Below are 19,359 nucleotides of genomic sequence, written 5' to 3'. Positions count from 1 at the left end.
AGGAGATATTTTATAGAAATACAACACTTTAAATCGGTAAAAATGAAAAGTTAGTTCCTCTCGGTCTACTAGTTGTTCTTCTTCTTATAAAAGACCTAACCTTTGCTGTTATGTTTGAACGTTTACTTTTTATTTTATTTTATCAAAATATTTTTAACATGGTCTTTCTTTTCCTCTCTATTCATTAATTGTTTATTCTATTGTTTTGATTTATTACTAGGTTCTCTTTTTTTTTATAAAGTGAAACTGATTTCTCATATGTACTCCAATCCTTATTTTATTTAATAATTTTCAACCAAGATTTAATCAAACTAACAGAAACTTTGGGACCCATTTATAAGTTTATAAATTGATGTATGTTTAAATTAAAACAAAGCAAAGTTCTTACGATGTAAGTACACACAAACAAATTTAGTACCGGCGAGCCTCGTCGCCACACAATAATATAAATAGCCCACAGCTTCGTACCCTTCCTCGCAAGAATTTTGAGAATTGCTTCGGTTCTTTCATCTTATTGAATCAACATAATGTTTTTTTTACTATTTAAAATATCGAATCTCATCTGTACCTACTAAGCAATAACTTTTAATCCTCCAAATCAAATTTCCATGTATGCTTTCCCACGTAATTGATAGCATGATATGTGTGTTTGTGATGCAAGTAACATTCTAATAGTATTCGAAAGGCAAACGTATTCAAACTGTTAGAACCTGATTTAATACTCAAATGTGTTGAGTTATTAAAAAAATAATCTTCATTTATGGTTATAAGATAAACATTTTTTATTCTGCCGCCGGTCGTTCCGGGCTTAATTATGATATCAAAAGCTGCTCCGTCAGCTCGCTCCATCACGCGGGCGTGAGATATCGCCGTCTCGCTTCAATCCAGGATGAGCCAGCCCGGGTTGCATCGCAGGCTTCGGCTATTAAACACGTTTCTATGCGCAGTCTCGTATTTTTGTAGAACAAACTATTCCCCTGAGCCTTTTGACCCTTAAAAGAAAACACCTAACCGGAGCCACTTGTAGTTACGTACTCACAATCGTGAGAGCCAGCTGACAGGGATGACGCGGCATAACTAAGACACTGATTGTAATTCTAATAAGTATCTTCAATTATACACCGCAATGTTTTTAAAATGATACATCACGATATACAAATGTGTCGATGCTTTATTAGAGGTTCGATAGCGATCGATCGATCAAAGGTATGATGTAAGGTAGGTAGGTACGTGATATTGCGTGCTGCCGACGCCGGTATTGACCTGTGGAAGGGCGTGAGAATGTTGCAGTGGGCTCGGAAGCGGCGCGGCGTGCACGCAAATGAAGAGCAATTTCGCCAGAGGCTGGTATTGTGGTGAAGATACCGCGGATCGCAAGTGGGCCGGGGTTGCACGGAGCGGAGCGGGAGCGTCAGTCACGATCGCATTGTTGCGGGTAATTTCATTATAGGAGTGCGCTCCCAGCGAAACAGTATTCTATTGCCGACTTGCCGAGTGCAGTCGGAGTCTAAGGACTTTGCACTAATTTGCAGACATTGAGTGCTTAAGTACATAAAAATGTGGAAACTTGTTTTGTCTTTAAAAAAGCCTTACACTCTTACTAGGCAATAGGTATTTTATTTTCAAGTTCAGCTGAAGACTACACTAATTTTTAGACACTAACTGTTTAAGTAGCTACATAAATGTAAAAACTCGACCAGGGTCTATAGAAAAAAAACTGATAAGAGCTACGTAACATAAAAATCAAGCAGAGTTGAAATAGATAGCGTTAAAAATAAAAACACTAACTTAAAGATATGAAGAAGTAATAAAGCGAGACTATTACGTGCGAGGTTAAAGGGCACCAAGTGATGTTTATACCGAGCCACGCCGCGCTATAACAGAGCTTATAAACTGTCACACTACTACACTTTTGCCCGATTCAATTTATTACGGGTATTACTGAATATCAGTCCTTTTCTAGCAAAAGTTTACTAAAGTATTAAACTTGCCTTTTAATATTTTAGGGACTGTTGGTTCCTATCTACCTCGAAAGGGAAGAAAACGTGATTATTTATGTGTATACATATATGTAATAAAATAAAGTACCATTTATTACCATTTACAATAGGAAACATTTGTATGAAACTCATTATTCAAATCAAATACACTTATAGTAAATAAACTGAGATTACTAAAATATTTTAGAACATAAATAGAATTGATGTATACTGCTTCGGCGATTGACGGAAATGTCTTCACGGATAAAGAAGATAAATGTCAGGGTTTATGGAACTTCGGACACACATTTGCGGTGAGAAAGCTTAGCCCGCGTTACTTTTCCGAAATCGTTAGTGTTTGTGACCCCGAAACAGATGCCACCGATTTGTCATTTGCAAGATTGATGTTAATGACCTTTCAATTCGCTTAAAGTTTGGATATAACGACTGTTTATAACTAATTTAATTTTATCTGTACAATAATTAAAAAAATGAAACTAACATACTGTGCCGACCCCACGTAGAAAGTGGGAAAAGGTAACGACGAAGAAGAATAATTTAAAAAATTAAATAAATATAAAATAGTGCCGTGTGGTTTTCGACACCAATAAAAAAAGAAAAGGATCACTTCATCTCTTTCCCATATATATAAAAAAAAACAACAAAGGGATAGGCTTATAAACTTGGGATTCATCTTTTTGGCAATGGCTAGCAACCTGTCACTATTTGAATCTCAATTTTAACATAAACACAGCTGAACGTAGCCCTTTCAGTCTTTTCTAGACTGTTAGCTCCATCTCACCCGCAAGGTACATAGACGTGATTATATGTAAAATGTAAAAAAAATCAAGTAGGTACATAATCGTAAATACATATATCAACAAATCTTTTTTAATTTAAATTCAAAGCAAAAAAAAAATGCCTTCAGAAGAAAATCTTACTTTTAAACAACTAACAATTTATACATTTAATTTGTGTTACCTGCGAGTTTTATCGATGAAGAAAACAGAATAATAGAGAGTCAATATATTTGTATTACCGCCGATGTTTCTCCAAACAGTGGGTGTCGTGACCCCTGCCGTTCCCCTGACTAACACTATACACTACAGCAATAAATATTAAGTGAGTTTACATTCCTAATCATTTAATTTCCAACCACAACACTAACCGCAGCTATGATAAATCAAAACGATTTGATGTTCAAGTCGTTAAGATGTTTGCATCTGTCGAAATGTTTTGGCTTGATGATCAACTATTCAACCGCAAGCCGTGGCGAAGAGTAACATCTTTTGCAAAGGCGCAGTCAAATTATACTCTCTCCAAATAGTCAATGCACGACACAGGCATAATACGCCGTTACTCAATCGTCAAACATACCACGCAGAACAGTATTTAGCTTAACGAAATTATAATCGCATCAATTTAGTAGGTACGAATCCCAAATACCTAAATAACAGGGTTAAGCAGCATGTTTCAAGCGATTAATCATATAGTCATGGCGGGCAAAATTAAACAACTGCCAGTTATTAGGGAAGCGTGCTCTATAAAAATTCAAAGTGATGAATTGGCCATCCGTACAAGCAATTATAGTGTGATTCACGAACGGAAATGCTAAGCATTTTAGGTAACATTTTCTATAAACTTTTTAAAGGTACTTACGACTAGGTAATCAAAACTCATAAACACGACAGTTTTGCTTAGAAAGGAGTACGCAAAATCATGTCATGAAATACAATTATGGCATTTTAGGACTTAGCAAACTTACACAGATTATAACATTTACCAATATTTTGACCCATATCATGATGTATAAAGCAATATTGTGGATTGAGACATAGAAAAAACTTACAAATTTAAGTTTTAATTTTAGTAGGTACCCGTTGTTGGCCATAATCTAGGTAGCTGCCGAAATATTGAACACGGTGAAATCAGAATACGTCATTTAAATAACTGCGCAAAAAATACAAAGACGAGAAATAGACAGTTAAAAAAACAAATATAATTTTCTTTCTAAAGAGTTCAATTATACACTTTGTTAAGCCGGACCCCGGCCCCTTGGGAAGCGAGTCATTTAGCTATGTAAAAGTTAAAATACTTAATGCCCAGGGGTAATTAACCTGGGGACTTTGTACGGATTCTAGGGGCAGGATGGAGATTATTATTTTAACACTAGTTATGCTAGAAATGTTATGACCACCGAGGGTACTCGTGTAAGCAGCTTTCTCACGATACGGCCGTGAATAAAAAATATTCGCAATTATGTCTAGAAATAAAATGTTTAATTATAAGAATCCTTTGAAATTGTGTGCTCGTTTTAACTTTGATACTTGTCATACGAGTACCTGCAAACTATTTCTTATTTGAACCTGTCAGATTTTGCACCATTGATAATACACTCCTTTCACGATAATAAAATAGTAAAATTATGATTCCATACACAAATGTCATCCGAACGGGCACTCCAGTCGGGGTCGTTACACTAAACAAACATTCAATGGTCAAACTTTATGTTTTATTCCATCTAACCATGAAACTGATTACACAGTGCACAGTCCAGGGGCTACAACCACATTATAGCCCTCACCGAATTTCCCAGGGGTACCGAGAAGACTGATAATTGCACCTTCATCCCTTAGGTGTAATAAATCTTGATAAAAACTTTTCCCCTAATACGTATTCCTTGCTAATAAATTAAACACGAAAGAATTATCGTCTAACTGATAATGCACTAGCAGTTATACTATGAATACAAAACTCAAAAGAAGAACCACTCCAAGCAAGGACTTTCATTTGGTTTTTATTTCATATATCAAACGATTTCTATTAAATTTTGTTATGGACACAGAATAAAATCATATTTAACTATTTAGGAAGCCTGGTGTAGCCAAGTACCTTTGCAATAACCAAGTATAATTACTGTGCAAAAATATTTTGTCACAACTACAAAAAAGATATACTCCTACAAAACACAAACGTATAATAGTACTATACCAGCTAAGGCAACTAACCTAGTGAATTATACCGACTGTCTTTGCGCAATGTATCGATAAACCAAGCAACACGTACGACTAACACCGACTATAATTAGAAAGGTCTATTCAAGCAACATTATGCTCTGGCGATGAACTCGCCCTCCGCGACCTATCACCTCGCGATGGATCGTCCTACTTGGAGAAGACACATGATGGTTAAACCACTTAAACCACATGAATCCTTAGATAGTCAAATACTCAAAAAGTAGGCTCATGAAAGTAAATATTCAAAGTTGATGACACATTCGCTTACTACTATACGGCATAATTTACGGCAGTTTTTAGTTACTGGAAAAGAGACTGGTAGCATCATATAAACGAGCACAGTGACTAAAAAGATAATATTCTAAATGAGAAATGCTAAAAAATTAGGCATAATTTCTACCTATTATAATATTGGAGCGCGACATTCGGTAGTCGTTACACCGCAACTGGAGCAGTTTTCTCATAAAACATTGACACAGAGAGACGCAAACAGCTAAAAATAAACTGTGGCAACTGCTTAAATAATCTGTGCCGTGTCCATATTTCAGTAGCTCAGCAACCTGGGAAGGAAGATAAGTGGCTTCTTGTCAATACAATTCTAAGTTGGTATTCGGAACATCTAAAGTTTTGCAGCAGCCGATTTTCTTAGGGTTACCATCACACACCATATGAATTGAAGCATTTTTAACACTTACACTCACAGTTGATAGGTTCTCATATTCAAAGGCGTTGGCGATACACGCAACTTGAAGCATTTGCAAAGAATGCTACAAAACACAAAATGTACTAAACAATAACAAGTTTTAAATTAATTTAGTTGAGAAAAAAATTGGTTGTTGTGTTGAAATCGACAAATCTCGTCCATTTACAATTCCCGACATTTTGGTTTAAAGTACTATAAATATATTGAAATCCGGCAGCCCTAGCTCTTGCCATGGAGGGGTGAAGTTTAAGTCGTCTGGTACAAACTGAATGTCAATCGTGGATGTAAGGAGTCTCAAGCACGGCTATTGCGAACCCGAACAATGCGGAATGAAGTGCATGCTACCACAGCACACTACTGCAGGCGGCGAAGGCACGTCCCGGGTAGAAGATGCGGTTTTCAACATAATAATGCACAAGTACACCGTTATAATTAAAGCCAGTTTTTATATAACAGTTAAATATACGATATTGTTTTTCTCTTTTGTAAAACAAAACCTTGTTGTAACAGGCCAATAATAAAAAAAAAACGCGTATTGAACTGGGCATTGATGCTATCTGTATAATAATTATAATTATTAGTGTTTTAATTTTAACAATTATTTGTGTATTTGAACGAACAAATTCGATCGATAGAGAGGGAATAAAAAACTGATTTTATTCTGTATATCTCGTATAAAAGTTACTCATCTATACACAAATATCCTTATCGGACAAGACTTCTCGAATTTTGGATCGTGTAAACATATTGTAAATGTTAATTTAATATTAAAAAAAAAAATAGAGACTTTGTGTTTGTGGCCGCCAATGCTATCAAGAGAACGGCATAATATAGATAAACTTAAATAAGTATATCAGTTATGATATTTTCTTTTAAAAGAGTAGATAATAGTGCGCAAATCAATTATCCGTAAAACGGATACACCTGTTTATAACCCTATTTACAGCCAACCCTATTTAACCCCAGCCTAACCAAAATTATTTTTATTCAAAGTCTGTTTAATCAATATGGAAGTTACTATGTCGGTACATTATGACAATTTAAGGCACTGAAAAACATAGTTCCAATTTGAAACAGCCATTTACTTAACATTTTATTTTGAAAGGAAAATATTATACCCTTTCTTCCGGCACGGCTGTATTGGATTTGAAACATCATATCCCTTGGGAATCTGCTGGATTAACACTGAAAGGACCTCATTTGCCTGGTCGCTTTTCAAATATGTATATATAACAAGTGAAGAAAAATTTCATGAGAATTCAGTTCACACTTTTTATGTATGTCAAATTATACTATAGCTGATAAAATAGCTGTACTCTATGAATTTTTTGTTCAATACTCGTAATCAATTCATTTGAATCTTTGCAGGAGAGCAATGAATAGTAAAGAAAGGGCAGAGTTCACGAAGTACTAATATGGTCGAACAAACGTACTCACATCGTGTTTCGTGATGTGCCAAGCACTGTATTGATGGTCTTACCGGACGCAATAACTGCATTGACGGTGATCTATCGACTCAATAATGAACGGCAAACTCCAACAGTTGAGGAAAGCTTAGAACGTGATACAAATGCGTGTGTGTGACTAACGGATAATTTCTACGGAATCGTCAGCTCATCGCATAGTGATTTTGAAATCCCACACCATATTAGACACGTTATTGCTAGGGTTCTATTTGGAGATTAACATGCAGTAAGTAAAATTTTTCGATCATACAATACGACCGAAGGAATTGGAACTTAATTTATTAAACTGCTAGACTCTGTTTTCATCGATGCTAATTTAATGATAAATGGAGACAATTTATACACCAAGTGATAATTTTTATAGGAATCGAAACTAATCAATCAATATTAATCGTCAAACAATAAATCATATCAAATACAAATACGTATAACGATGTAACACAAGCACTGAACACAACTTACATCAAATGTCTGTCAGTCCATTTGTTAGATAGGAAATGAATCGTGATCTCACGTTAGTTGAGTGTATAAACGCCACTTGTTTAAGAGAACGAGCGAATGACCGCAATCAAATCACAATCATAGTGAAAGCCAACAAATGGTCAGTTGAAGATTGTAGAATCGTAGGGCTCCTGCGCCGCCGGCCGGTGTTTACAATGCGTTAGGTCTAATTATACACTAAATGTATCCACATCACCTTCACTCACGACTTCGAGATCACAATCTTTGTTTCCGATATTACGACCATCAACAGACACCGATGCGTCAATACTCCTTATATTGAACATTTCAACCTTTAAGTAGCATCAGATAAGGGCAACCTTGAAAGCAAATATAAATACCACAAAAGATATTTGCCAATTAAATAGGTTCCAATGTCAAAGTTCATCACATTTAAAAAGTGGTAAAAGTTGTTATTCATTTATGCTACGCTACATAAAGAAAGAAAATATTACATAGCAATTGGAAAAATTACAAATATTTAAACATTAATTTTAATGCTTAAGTGTTTTTTTATATTGCTGATCATTCTAAATTCCTAAAAATTATGATAAAGAAGTATTGGCACTAACAGAGAAGTTAAACCAATAGTTAGTACAAGACGTGTGAACTACGAGGAAGAACACCGCAGGCTATTACTTCGGCGTAATATATTACTGTTTGTTTCTAGTTCACAAACAATTTTCCACAATCTCTCTTCTCTCTGAACAACAAAATGCCAAAGTTCAAAACTAGTTTCAATCATGATTGTACTCGTATTGGCTGCAACAACTGCTTTTTGTGCATAAAGAGAAAGTCGTGATTAACAAAAGTTAATTAAAGTTAAATTAAAAGTACCACCTCAATAATAATTTCATATGAAGCTCTAATGAAACTTTTCGTAAATGAAATCATTAATTAGCTATATACGAACCCCACAAAATTCTTTTCTGAGTGACTCAGACATAATCCCACAATAGCAAGCAATTGCAAACCCAAAGTTATCAAGGTTAACCGACATTTATTCTAACAAAAGTACTTTTATTAGAATAAATGGGGTGGGGGAGAGAGAGCAAATTTTATTAACGGCTTACTGACTTACTCTAGAAAAATAGAACCCTCAACTTAATCATATGAGCAGAGATAATATGTCCACAAAGATTCATAGAGTTTCTGAACCTTTTCATACAATAAATAATAGTAAAGTATAAAACAATAAGAAGTTCACTAGGCAGTTGTATAGTAATAAAGTACTCGTTTGCATTAGCATTGTAATTAATAAGACGCATCCTTATAAAAAGCCAGAAAAAAAAATAACAGTTCCAGATGTGGCACCGAGCTGGTGGGTCATGTATAGGAAGTGCGCATACGTAATTGCTACGAGTGGACACAATGAGGGGAATTGGCCAGCGCGATTGTTGTGCGAGCGACGCCCGCACCCATTCCCATTGATTGAATGAATGTCAGAATTTAACAAACAACGACTGTAACAGACCGTAACCAAACACTCGACAATTTTAGTTTACCAATTTACCGAAATAGTAAATTACTACGAGCTACATATGGAAAATCATTTCTTTATTAGATCTTTAGAAATGAACATGTTATTACATCACGGCCAAGTCAGTCCCTGTCCCGGATGTGCCAATTTCAAGCCAACGGGTCACTCGACGACCGTCACACCAAGTATAAATCGATTTAGGTGAACTACTGCAGTGAGCTAACATAACTGACGTTACGGCCACATCATCTCATTTCCCGCCCTCGCCTTCTACTTCGCAATCCATTTCATTTAATAGTTCTAGCAAACTTTAGTCCAGCACTGCCATTTAATTACCATAGTTAATATTACTTTTTCCTTCATTTATTTCCTCTTATACCGTAACTGTATTTTAAGTAATATTAAAATCTCATTAAATAGATTTTATGGTGCGTTTCATTTAATGTAATGCATATGTAAGAATGTTTTTTTTAAATAAATTTGTACTTCCACTAGTTGTTTTTTGTGACGTAAATACCATTTTACGAGTACAAGTAAATTTTAATTGAAGTACCAGCCGCACTCGAATCATTAAAGATTAAGACGTCGTTTTAGAAAATACTCCATAGATTTTAGATGCTTGTCCGCGCTTCAAAACTTAAACTTAACTATCAAGACGAAATTAAAGTAATATTGCAGTGCTCATGATGTGACTGACCGAAGTAAAACGGTAGATCGTTTGCCGATAAACCACGCTGCGTAAGAAAGTGTCAAAGTAAGGCAAAAAAGAGTTTAAGATAACAACGGAAAAAGGTTTGAGTACCAATGGATTTCATCACTTTTTCGATGAACCGTTTTTCAACGTGAAATAAATAAGAAAGTGGTCTGCAAACATAAGTAAATAAACAGATCAATCAACATTTTGAATTATTTATTGAAGATTAAAATGAAGTGATTAGTTGCAATAGAAAACTTGGAAGACGCAAGATATCTTTCCTGTAACATTGCAAACGCCATCTCTCTTGCAGGATTTATATACCAAGTCTACCAAGCGCCGCACCTGTTCTCGTTTATCACTAAAAGGAATAGTATGTATTACTGTTCGTATACAGCATACAACTTTTATAATTTGATGTTACTGAACCGAGTGTAGAATAGTAGATACAGTATCTATTTTTTTTTTAAGAGCGGTCCCAGTCACTGGAAGGAAGTATCTAAAATAAAAGAACCCGGCGACTGGAACCGCGGGTCTAGTTGACGTACGATCGCGTTCATATCTGCAGTCATAGTTTTAAAATTCTTACGGGTTAAAATAGCGTGCACTGTGGTTCCACTAGATACACACACACATGCATATTTAAAAGAATAAATATTCCTTCAAATGAATACGGTCTTTAATACCAATGATTACTAAGTAAAAGAGTTTATTATTCTATGACATATAACATAACAAAACAGAAAGAGACGGTAATCAACGATGGCCGAACTGGGCCCGATAATTGTCGATCGAAATATCGTCGTCTCTCATTATTTGCATAAGATTTGCCTATAGAGGAAAGCCTGCCAGACTTATGTCATTTTAATAAGGTTGAAAGTTTGTCTGCACACGACCCTAACATAGGTTGTGGTTCCTTTGAAAGTTATTGGGTAGCAATTTTATTACTTCGTGTGAGCAAGTGAGATCTAAGATATATTAGATAAACTCGCTTGCTCACACTCGCTTGTTCTAGTTACTAGCGTTACTTGGATTCCGAAGTTATTCAAGGATTTTTTTGTCTATTTTAGTGTTATTGACAATTTTTAAAGTTTCAAGGTGACATTTGAACTAAGTAACTGACTGACTAACCAACTAACTGATATCTAAGAATTACAATACCCGTGTTTTCAAACACGGAAATCAGCAAGAAATATTAAACAAGAGGGAGCAAAATAAAACATTCAATAATTAAAATTAGTAAATTTTATTGAAACTGTTTACCTATAGTTTTATTTACATATTGATATTGATGATTATATAAAGCTATACATATATAGTATATTACACTAATTGTATCATCCACTTATCTCCTGTTTTTAAGGTTACAGCTTAATTATTCGTTTTCATAAAGAAAAGATATTGAAGCTGTCCTTAAAATACTATCTAAGTAATTAGTACTTTTAATATAAATTGGCAGAACCTTTCACGCACTATATGGACTCGATGCACAGGGCAGTTGTCTTCCACAAATGATATTGTTGGTATATAATCAATCGGATAAATACACCGCACAGTTTGTAACATGGTTTCTTGCAGCACTTGCACATAATGAGCAGCTGTAGCGCGTCCTGCTATCCACATCTGTTCCCCAGATCCAGCAGCACTCTTCCAGCCCCACATATTTACAGAGATGTGTCCGGACTCCATATTTGGCACAATATTTTTTTCTTCATACCGAGTTGCATTTCTTCGCCATAAATAAATGATGTCTACCGTGTTGTGATGACATAAAATAAACGAACTTTTCGTCTGTAAATATCGCTTTTTTCCAGTCAAAATCCAAATACTGCCGAGCTAATTCTAAACGTTTTTGCTTATTTATTTCTGATAAATACGGCTTTCTTGCTGGCTGTCTGTGGTGTAGTCCCTCACGGTGCAAACACAAAACAGTAACCACTGATGTGTCGAACTGTTCCGCAAATATTCTGGTCGGTATGAAGCCATTATTTTCGTACTGTTCCACCATGGATCTCCGCTGTGTGGCGTGTCGCTGTGTTGATTAGCGGACGACTTTTTTTTTTCACTACCCTCTTCTTGATGGCGGGTTACCCAACTTGTTGTTTATTGTGTTATTTGTGTGAATGTGTGAGTGATAGCAGCGGTGCAAGCTATAAAGTTTTGCGAACTATGACTGCAATTATGAACGCGACCGTACTTCTCAATTGTGTGTAGTGACAGCTGCAACAGCAACAGTATAAGTGTATAAGTATAGTATAAGGCAGTCTCAGTTTTCTATAATATCTTTATAGGTAGCTACAACCTGGTATAAACGAAGAATAGTTTCCGCAAAACACTTCAAAGTTTAGTGTTGGTTGGAGAGATCCAACTGAAGAACAATTAATTTGCCAATAGAGCACGCTTTTCAATAGACAATGGTGCTTTGACGAGGTTCCCTCAAGGATCTGGCGGCGACGACGTCTTGTGAATAATTGTTTCATCAACGTGTTTGCTTGAATATATGTAGGTTACCTGTTCACGGGACAAATCTCACAGATTGGGTTAGCGCCAAAATACTTTCGAGACGTTTTATGTAAAACTACAAAACTAACTCAACGACACAATTTTTGACCATCCATGACCTTTTAGTTCAGAGGTTAGGCGAGAATATGACAGCTCAGTATTAACTCAGTTTATAATGTAAAGGGATCCTGAGAAAAGAACTTGACGGGATTAATGTCCATTCACAATTATCCCTTATTTATAGGAACAATTTGAACAGCTAACCTCAGAATAATGATAATGGTTAGACTCCTGGCGGCGCGCGGGGTGAGATGAGATGTTCGATGAGCCCCGGGCTCGGCCACCCACAACGGACGCTGACCACTCAGAATGTTGTAATTAAACACACCGATGTAGATTTATTTTGATAACGGGTGATAATGTCGAACTGGACCACGATTTATAAGATTCCGATGTTCTATTTAGATTTCACGTGCTAACGATTTGACCATTTCGTTTCACAATACTCGGTGTTTGTAACGTTTTGGGCAGTATTTTGTAATTGCTTTCGATAAAATAAATATTTTTTAAAATTAAATACAAAAAGAAAAACATTCCTTTAATAAATTTCATTTTAATTATTATTTCTACATCTATCTATTATTTCTATATTTGACATCTATTAGGATTTTTTTACTTTGCTATTTTAAGATTTATTGGTAGATTATAAGAAGAGCGTTCAATTAACCACTTGAGCTAGTTCATTTAGTTTCGAAGTTCATTTTATCTGCTCTTTTCAAGACCTAGTGGACCTACTAGGGCACGTGTGTAAGTCAAGAGACAAATATTAGGAGAAGCATTCCAATGATCCGCATGGCCGTCACGCCGACGAGACGAGATGGCCGGGCCGTGCGACAGGTCTCCGATTATCCACGCATTCTGCACGGTGGTCACAATCACAACCTGTCCGTTTGTCGCTTCCGAACATAATTTTAATGACGTAAGACGATTGAGCCCATTATAGGATACAATTAATAATTTTAAAAGTTTGCTATCTCTGCATCTAAGCTACGCTTCAAAATAATCAAGAATACATAATCGCGCTTAAATTAAGATTTTATGAAAAAAAAATTATAATGACTTAGTCATTACACATTTTATTCTTTGTTTCTTATGTTGACAGTGCCGATCTACCAGATTTTAATTGCATTTGTTTACATACTTAGTTTAGTTTTGTCTACGCATTATATTGAAAAAAGGATTCAAAAATTAACACGTTCATCCTGTGCATGAGCCTTTCAAGCCTTAGAATACGACACTAGAACTACAATGATCTAATGGGAATTCCATGCCTCGCCTGTCGTGTGCTGATTTCGATGTCACAGCAGGCGCGTGGCCTGATGCTGTGTAGATTGCACTGATTCCCGATTATATATGGACATTTTATTATTGCATTCCACAACAAATGTGAAAGCTTTTTGTTTTTATACTACAAGTGAGCTCGTTGTTGTTAAGTTTATCAAGATAGATAGTAGAAAGGATTCCTGCGTTGAGTGATGCTATTTTTATTATACGGATTTTATCTTAGGTAACATTTAGTTTATTAAATTAACTTTTTTTTATCGTAATTTAAAAAGAAAATATCTAATACAAAATATAACTTGCATCAATACACGAATAAGATTATCAATTGCCGATAGATCTCTAGCAGGGGTTTACAATTAGTCGGTCGTGATGGGAGTTCAGTACTCGTGACTGGTCGGAGAGACCTGTCTACGTCATGTCATGCTCCACTGGCCGATTCGATCCGACAGGTGCATGGATCGCGTCGTATCACACTTGTAGTGTTGAGGTGCATATGGCCGAAATAACATGACCGAGATAACTAATGATTATGGTAAAACAAAAATTCGTTTGTTAGACAGCGATATTGAAGAACTGACTGAAAAAGATAAAGCATATCGTATGAATAGATTAAAAATATTACAACACCAAACAATTTACAATCACCGAAAAAAAGTCTGATTTAAACTAATGATATTGATGGGAACCCGTGGCAGCTTACTTCTCAGTTATATCATTTTTAAGTAAATCGCTACTTTTATAATAATAACAATAAGGTTTATTCTTTATTTATTAAAATAACCCTTTTCATAAAGCATGCTACTCTGAAATATACGATAAAATGTTTTCATTTCTCGTGTCGTTCGGTTACATACCTACATATCTATTACCACGTATATATTCCTTTCAGCAGTATGGCTTCATAATGTAATTGGGATTCAAATAACTTCAAATTTTTGACGTTCGGTTAGATATAAAATAAAAACAAAATACATCGTCCATAAGAGCTCCATTTCTCTTAGAGGTTCATCATCTCGATTCGAACGTGACCTGCGGCGGGGGTGATGTAAGGGTTGCACGCCCCTTACACGAACTACTCTCATAATTCTGATGAAGCAATCATTTCTTAGCACAGAGCAATCCGTGGAGTAGTTTATGTTTGTAGTCAGTCTATGTATCGGTACTAAATTTATTTTTGTCTGGGGCTACCCAGTCATTTAGTTTATTATTTATTATTATATTATTTAGCTATTGTAATATATTTTTGTACAGAGAAAAGAGAAAGAACAGCATAAGTTGGTCTTATTTTATTTTGGAATAAACATTAGAAATTAACCAATTGTTATCTTGTAAGAAATACTTTCATATGACATATTTTTTATTCATTAATAATGTGTTATATATAATAGATTTATTTTCTATTTTTAAAGTTAAATTGTTATGAAAAATTTAAATACTTTTATACAAACTGCCAATGACAATGGTCTTACGTCATAACAACATGATTCAAAAGAATCTATGCATGGTTTGCGTCTCTTCGCTCTTTCCTTGTTCCCTGTCATTATCCCAATTCACCCTCGATAGAGACGTTATGAGATTATAAGTTGATACACCTCGACAAAAACTAAAAGCATCTTCGTGTGGGACAAAAAAGGATAATAATAAATGTTATAGGTATGGAACGATTGACTTCACTAGTCGCGGCACCTTTTCAAAGTTTTTGTTGTTTATATTGTTAGTGCATTGTTATGGCACGCGTTCTTGCTGTCACACTAAATTACATTTTTAAATAGATTTTTAGCAAAGTCTACTACAGCTTTACTTTTTCAAGTATTTCATCAATAGGTAGGTATACTAAGGGGCAAATGCAAATTAAGTTGATAAAAAAATAAATGTCACTTACCTCCATTTCCAGCGTTGGTGATCGTCACCCAAAAGTCGATAGTCTTCTCTGGTCCCAGCTCTTCGTAATCCCACTTCTTTTTAACTTTCACAGCTCCACTAGGTTCAACAGTAACCCACGGATTTTCGTCCCTTATTTTGAATGTTTCACGGTCCGTCTCTTTCTCAAGAGTGAAAACTGATCGTCCTTCTACTTCGCCGTCGGCTTCGGTGAATTCTATTCGTTTCGTAGGTCGGACTGCTCGAGTAACCCGTCGTTTCTCACGATGAAGTGTAGGTAAATTTTTGTGTTGATGACGAATAACAAACTCGATGAAAACCCGGGCGGGCTGACTCTTGCGTGGCGGAGAACCAGTATCGTGTGCGACAACATGCAGTTCGACTTCATGACTATCAGGTTCACCAGCGAGAATGAGTTCTCCAGTTTGGGGCACTATCACTACAAGATTGCTGTGACTTGCAAGGGAATAATAAACTCGATCATTGTCTTCATCATATGCGTGCACTTTTCCTATACTTGAGAACCGTTGCCAATGTCCAGTCCCGTTCGGCCCATTTTCTGTTGGAGTTCCGTTTACAGCGAAGTAATAAATGGTTTGATCAAATATTGGAGTATGGTCGTTTTCGTTCGTGATATCGACTCGAATCGGCAAGCTAGCCTTATTGGCCCCACGAAAATCGGTAGCTTGAATAACTAAATTGTAAAAACTTTTGTCTTCAGTGTCTAAAGACTGGGTAGATATAATTTCTATATCACCATCAGTGACAACTGATCTTACTGATGTTACGCTATCTCCTTTACCCTTTTCCCGGAGTGAAAATATGGAATTTTCGTTTCCTTTGATAATTTTGTAAGCAATAGGTCCGACATCAGCAAAGGCTGTCGCTCTTATAGGGGGCAAGTCGACGATGGTACCGGGAGGAGCATTTTCAGGTATTTCTCCTCGTATGTCATCTGTTGTCGGGAAATGAATCATTTTTCTGCGATCCATCACCAGTAGATTTATGGAATGGGCCGAACTACTGTAAGGAGTTTGTTCTAGAATGGCGAGGCTGACCGGTTGGTTGAGAAGCGGTGCAAGATCGGCGGTGGTCATGAGAAGTCCGTTGTCCAGTAGCGTGAAGTACGAGGAGTACTGTGGGTCGAGAAGTGTGTATCGCGAGTGGTTGCCGACGAAGCGGCGTACGGCATGTCCAGGCCGCACGTCGTGTGGCAGCAGGGTGAGCGCGTGCGTCTGCAGCGCCAGGCTCAGCGCGCAGAGCAACGCTCCGCCCGCCAGCACAGTGCGAGCCATGTTGCTTATCGACAACTAATTATTATCCCGACATTTCACACCTATAAGCAAACAATCCATTGGAACAATGCAAACATTACGATATCAATTTTAAAGACGCATATACTCTAACTAATCTACTATCTATACTTGTTGCACTCGATGTTCGAAAATTGAGATCCCGTATATTTATATTTATTAACAGTCAAAACAACTCAATTTTTTATCTCCTCACAGCTACCCGGTATTATTGAGGGGTTTGCTTCTTACTGTACTTCTTCACTTGGAATAAGTGAAACAAGTTGTAAATATAAACAAAATTGTCAGCGGTAATTCGATAATTTCGTTTTATTTAAATATAATTCTTTTTTATAACAACGCTGTTCTTTCGCCATCCCTTTATTGGCCAATATCTTGTCTCCGTGAACTTGGAAGGGTCAACAATTTCTTTCAATCATCCCTATCGTGTTATTTGCTTCGTTTACGGTTTACTTAAATGTATACAATGTACTACAATATTATAACGAAACGTCGAAATGAAACGTTATATACATAACTACATACCTATTTGTATAAATATCTCCTAGGTAATAGGTATAATTATTTAGCAGTAAGTCATCAAAAATACCACCATTACCTATTTAAATACCTATGTAAAAAATATGGTTAGGTAGGTAATGTAGTCTCGTATGAAAGTAAAGCTATTGATATTTAAATTGGTTACTTGCTATTGATATTTATACCTACCTTGGTTGGTAACATATTTTATTTTTATTTTTGGAATGGATGTATTGTTTAAAGTCCGGGTCGAAGGACCATCATTTGAACTAGGTTTATCTCTCAGCTCAATAATTCAAAAAAATAACAAAACGAAGGGAGGTAGACATTCAGATGTTAAAAAAATTTCATTAGGCACTACAGCTACCTATGTATATTCAGTACAGTTTTAGAGCAAATCACTAGTGATTTCATTTAAATCAAGTCTCACGTCACGCCAAAAACTGTGTAGGTACTTAGAACCTACCAATATTTTTTATTTACAGACAGGAATTGTATTTGTATAATCCAGGAATCTTCAAAACTCTTCATTGACCTACTGTTTTAGGTACAAGACCAATTGCCTACTACATGCTATGATTTACATGAAGCGTTATTTTCCTAACCCATCTGTTTTCGCTAGTTTGTGACATGGTAGATACCTAGCCTACAAAGGGTTGGGTACTTTCATTTCATACATAATTTTCCCTTTCAAATCTTATTCATACAACCAAATTTTTTTTTTGTAGTAAGATCGCCACATTACCACGAGCAGCGAGGTGCGCATAGTGGCTACGGCTACGACGGCGGCGGGTGGCATCGACGTAGGGCGGCAAGACAGGCGCGAGGCACACATGCGGCGCTTTATTTAGGCGGCACTAGCGACGCCGGCGTCTCGCGACCCGCCGCCGCCGATCAATACCCTTCGCGCCGCCGCGCGCCCTCGGCCATGCTAATCTCAACTCTCCACGCGCTCCCGTTCACGACACACCATCAAATATTCACACACCAATTTTACTGAATAAAAGCTCACGCTATTTCTGCACTACTAGCCACAATCACGGATACAAATCCCAATTACGAACGCACTATCCAGCTTCAAACACACACGCCGGCGGGCTGATTGAGTGATAAACTTTTACAAATAACACTGAAAACACTTTAATTCACGCCATATTAGCAATAAAATTGTTGAATAAAAGTAAATAAAGATTCCAATTGGAAAAATAGGTATCAGATGAAAAGCGAAATCGTAAACATATGATTTCAATGTAAACAAATTAATGAATTAAAGTAGGACCGAAAATACGGGATTCCCATAATTTTCACTGTAACACCAAGTGCGAACAAGTATAAAATGTGTGCGTTAGGTTATTTACCAAATGACGTACTGATAAAAATTAATTGTTTTTAACGATATCGTAACGTTTGACAGATGCGCGTTGACGGGAATCAGACACGCTACTCGGAGCGGCGTCGAAATGCGACTAGCCGGCCAGAATCGCGGCGCGCGCGCGTATCGAGCGCAACGCCCGACCGCCCCCGCGTGCCACCCCTGGCCCGGCACTCCCGGCGAGCTTCGCGCTTTTCTACCCCTAGCAAAGCTGCACAGGGTTCCCCTCGCGTTTCAGCACTAGCACTAGCGTAATACAACTGCCGATTAAGTGCATACTGCTTTGGCTTTTCGGTTAGGGTAAACTTATTTCCACGGGGTTCTAATAAATCTTTTATTTTATTTTTTGTCCACTTCATATAAGAACGAGGTTCTTGACTGTTTTTTTTTTAATGTTTTATAGTATAATCATGAACCAATACTAGTGATTCCTATTATGAAAATACTTATACCTTTACGTTCCTAAGAAATCCTAAGCGAGGCTTTGTCCCCACCAACGGCGGTGCTTCGTTTCCTGAGGGAGCTGGTTCGAGTGAAGAGAATCAACGCAAAAGGGACCGCGACAGTAGACCAATTGCGGAAACCAAG

The 19,359-nt window shown here is 36.5% G+C and overlaps 1 protein-coding gene across 1 annotated transcript in view; it reads right to left on the bottom strand.

Annotated features, from left to right (window-relative positions):
- LOC106133556 (neural-cadherin) overlaps window positions 1-18,851 on the bottom strand; it is a 311,092-nt gene extending 292,241 nt beyond the window's left edge. The window contains exons 1-2 of the mRNA XM_060944308.1: window positions 18,770-18,851; window positions 15,569-16,903 (exon numbers count right to left, since the gene is read on the bottom strand). Coding sequence (XP_060800291.1) covers window positions 15,569-16,862 — 1,294 coding nt within the window. The 5' untranslated portion in view covers window positions 16,863-16,903; window positions 18,770-18,851. The remainder of the gene's footprint in view (window positions 1-15,568; window positions 16,904-18,769) is intronic.
- Between the last annotated feature and the right edge of the window lie 508 nt (window positions 18,852-19,359).

This window comes from Amyelois transitella, chromosome 2 (genome assembly GCF_032362555.1).
Source record: "Amyelois transitella isolate CPQ chromosome 2, ilAmyTran1.1, whole genome shotgun sequence".
Classification (NCBI taxonomy): Eukaryota; Metazoa; Arthropoda; class Insecta; order Lepidoptera; family Pyralidae; genus Amyelois; species Amyelois transitella.
Note: the sequence above shows the minus strand (reverse complement) of the source record. Positions and strands in the feature narration are given on the sequence as shown.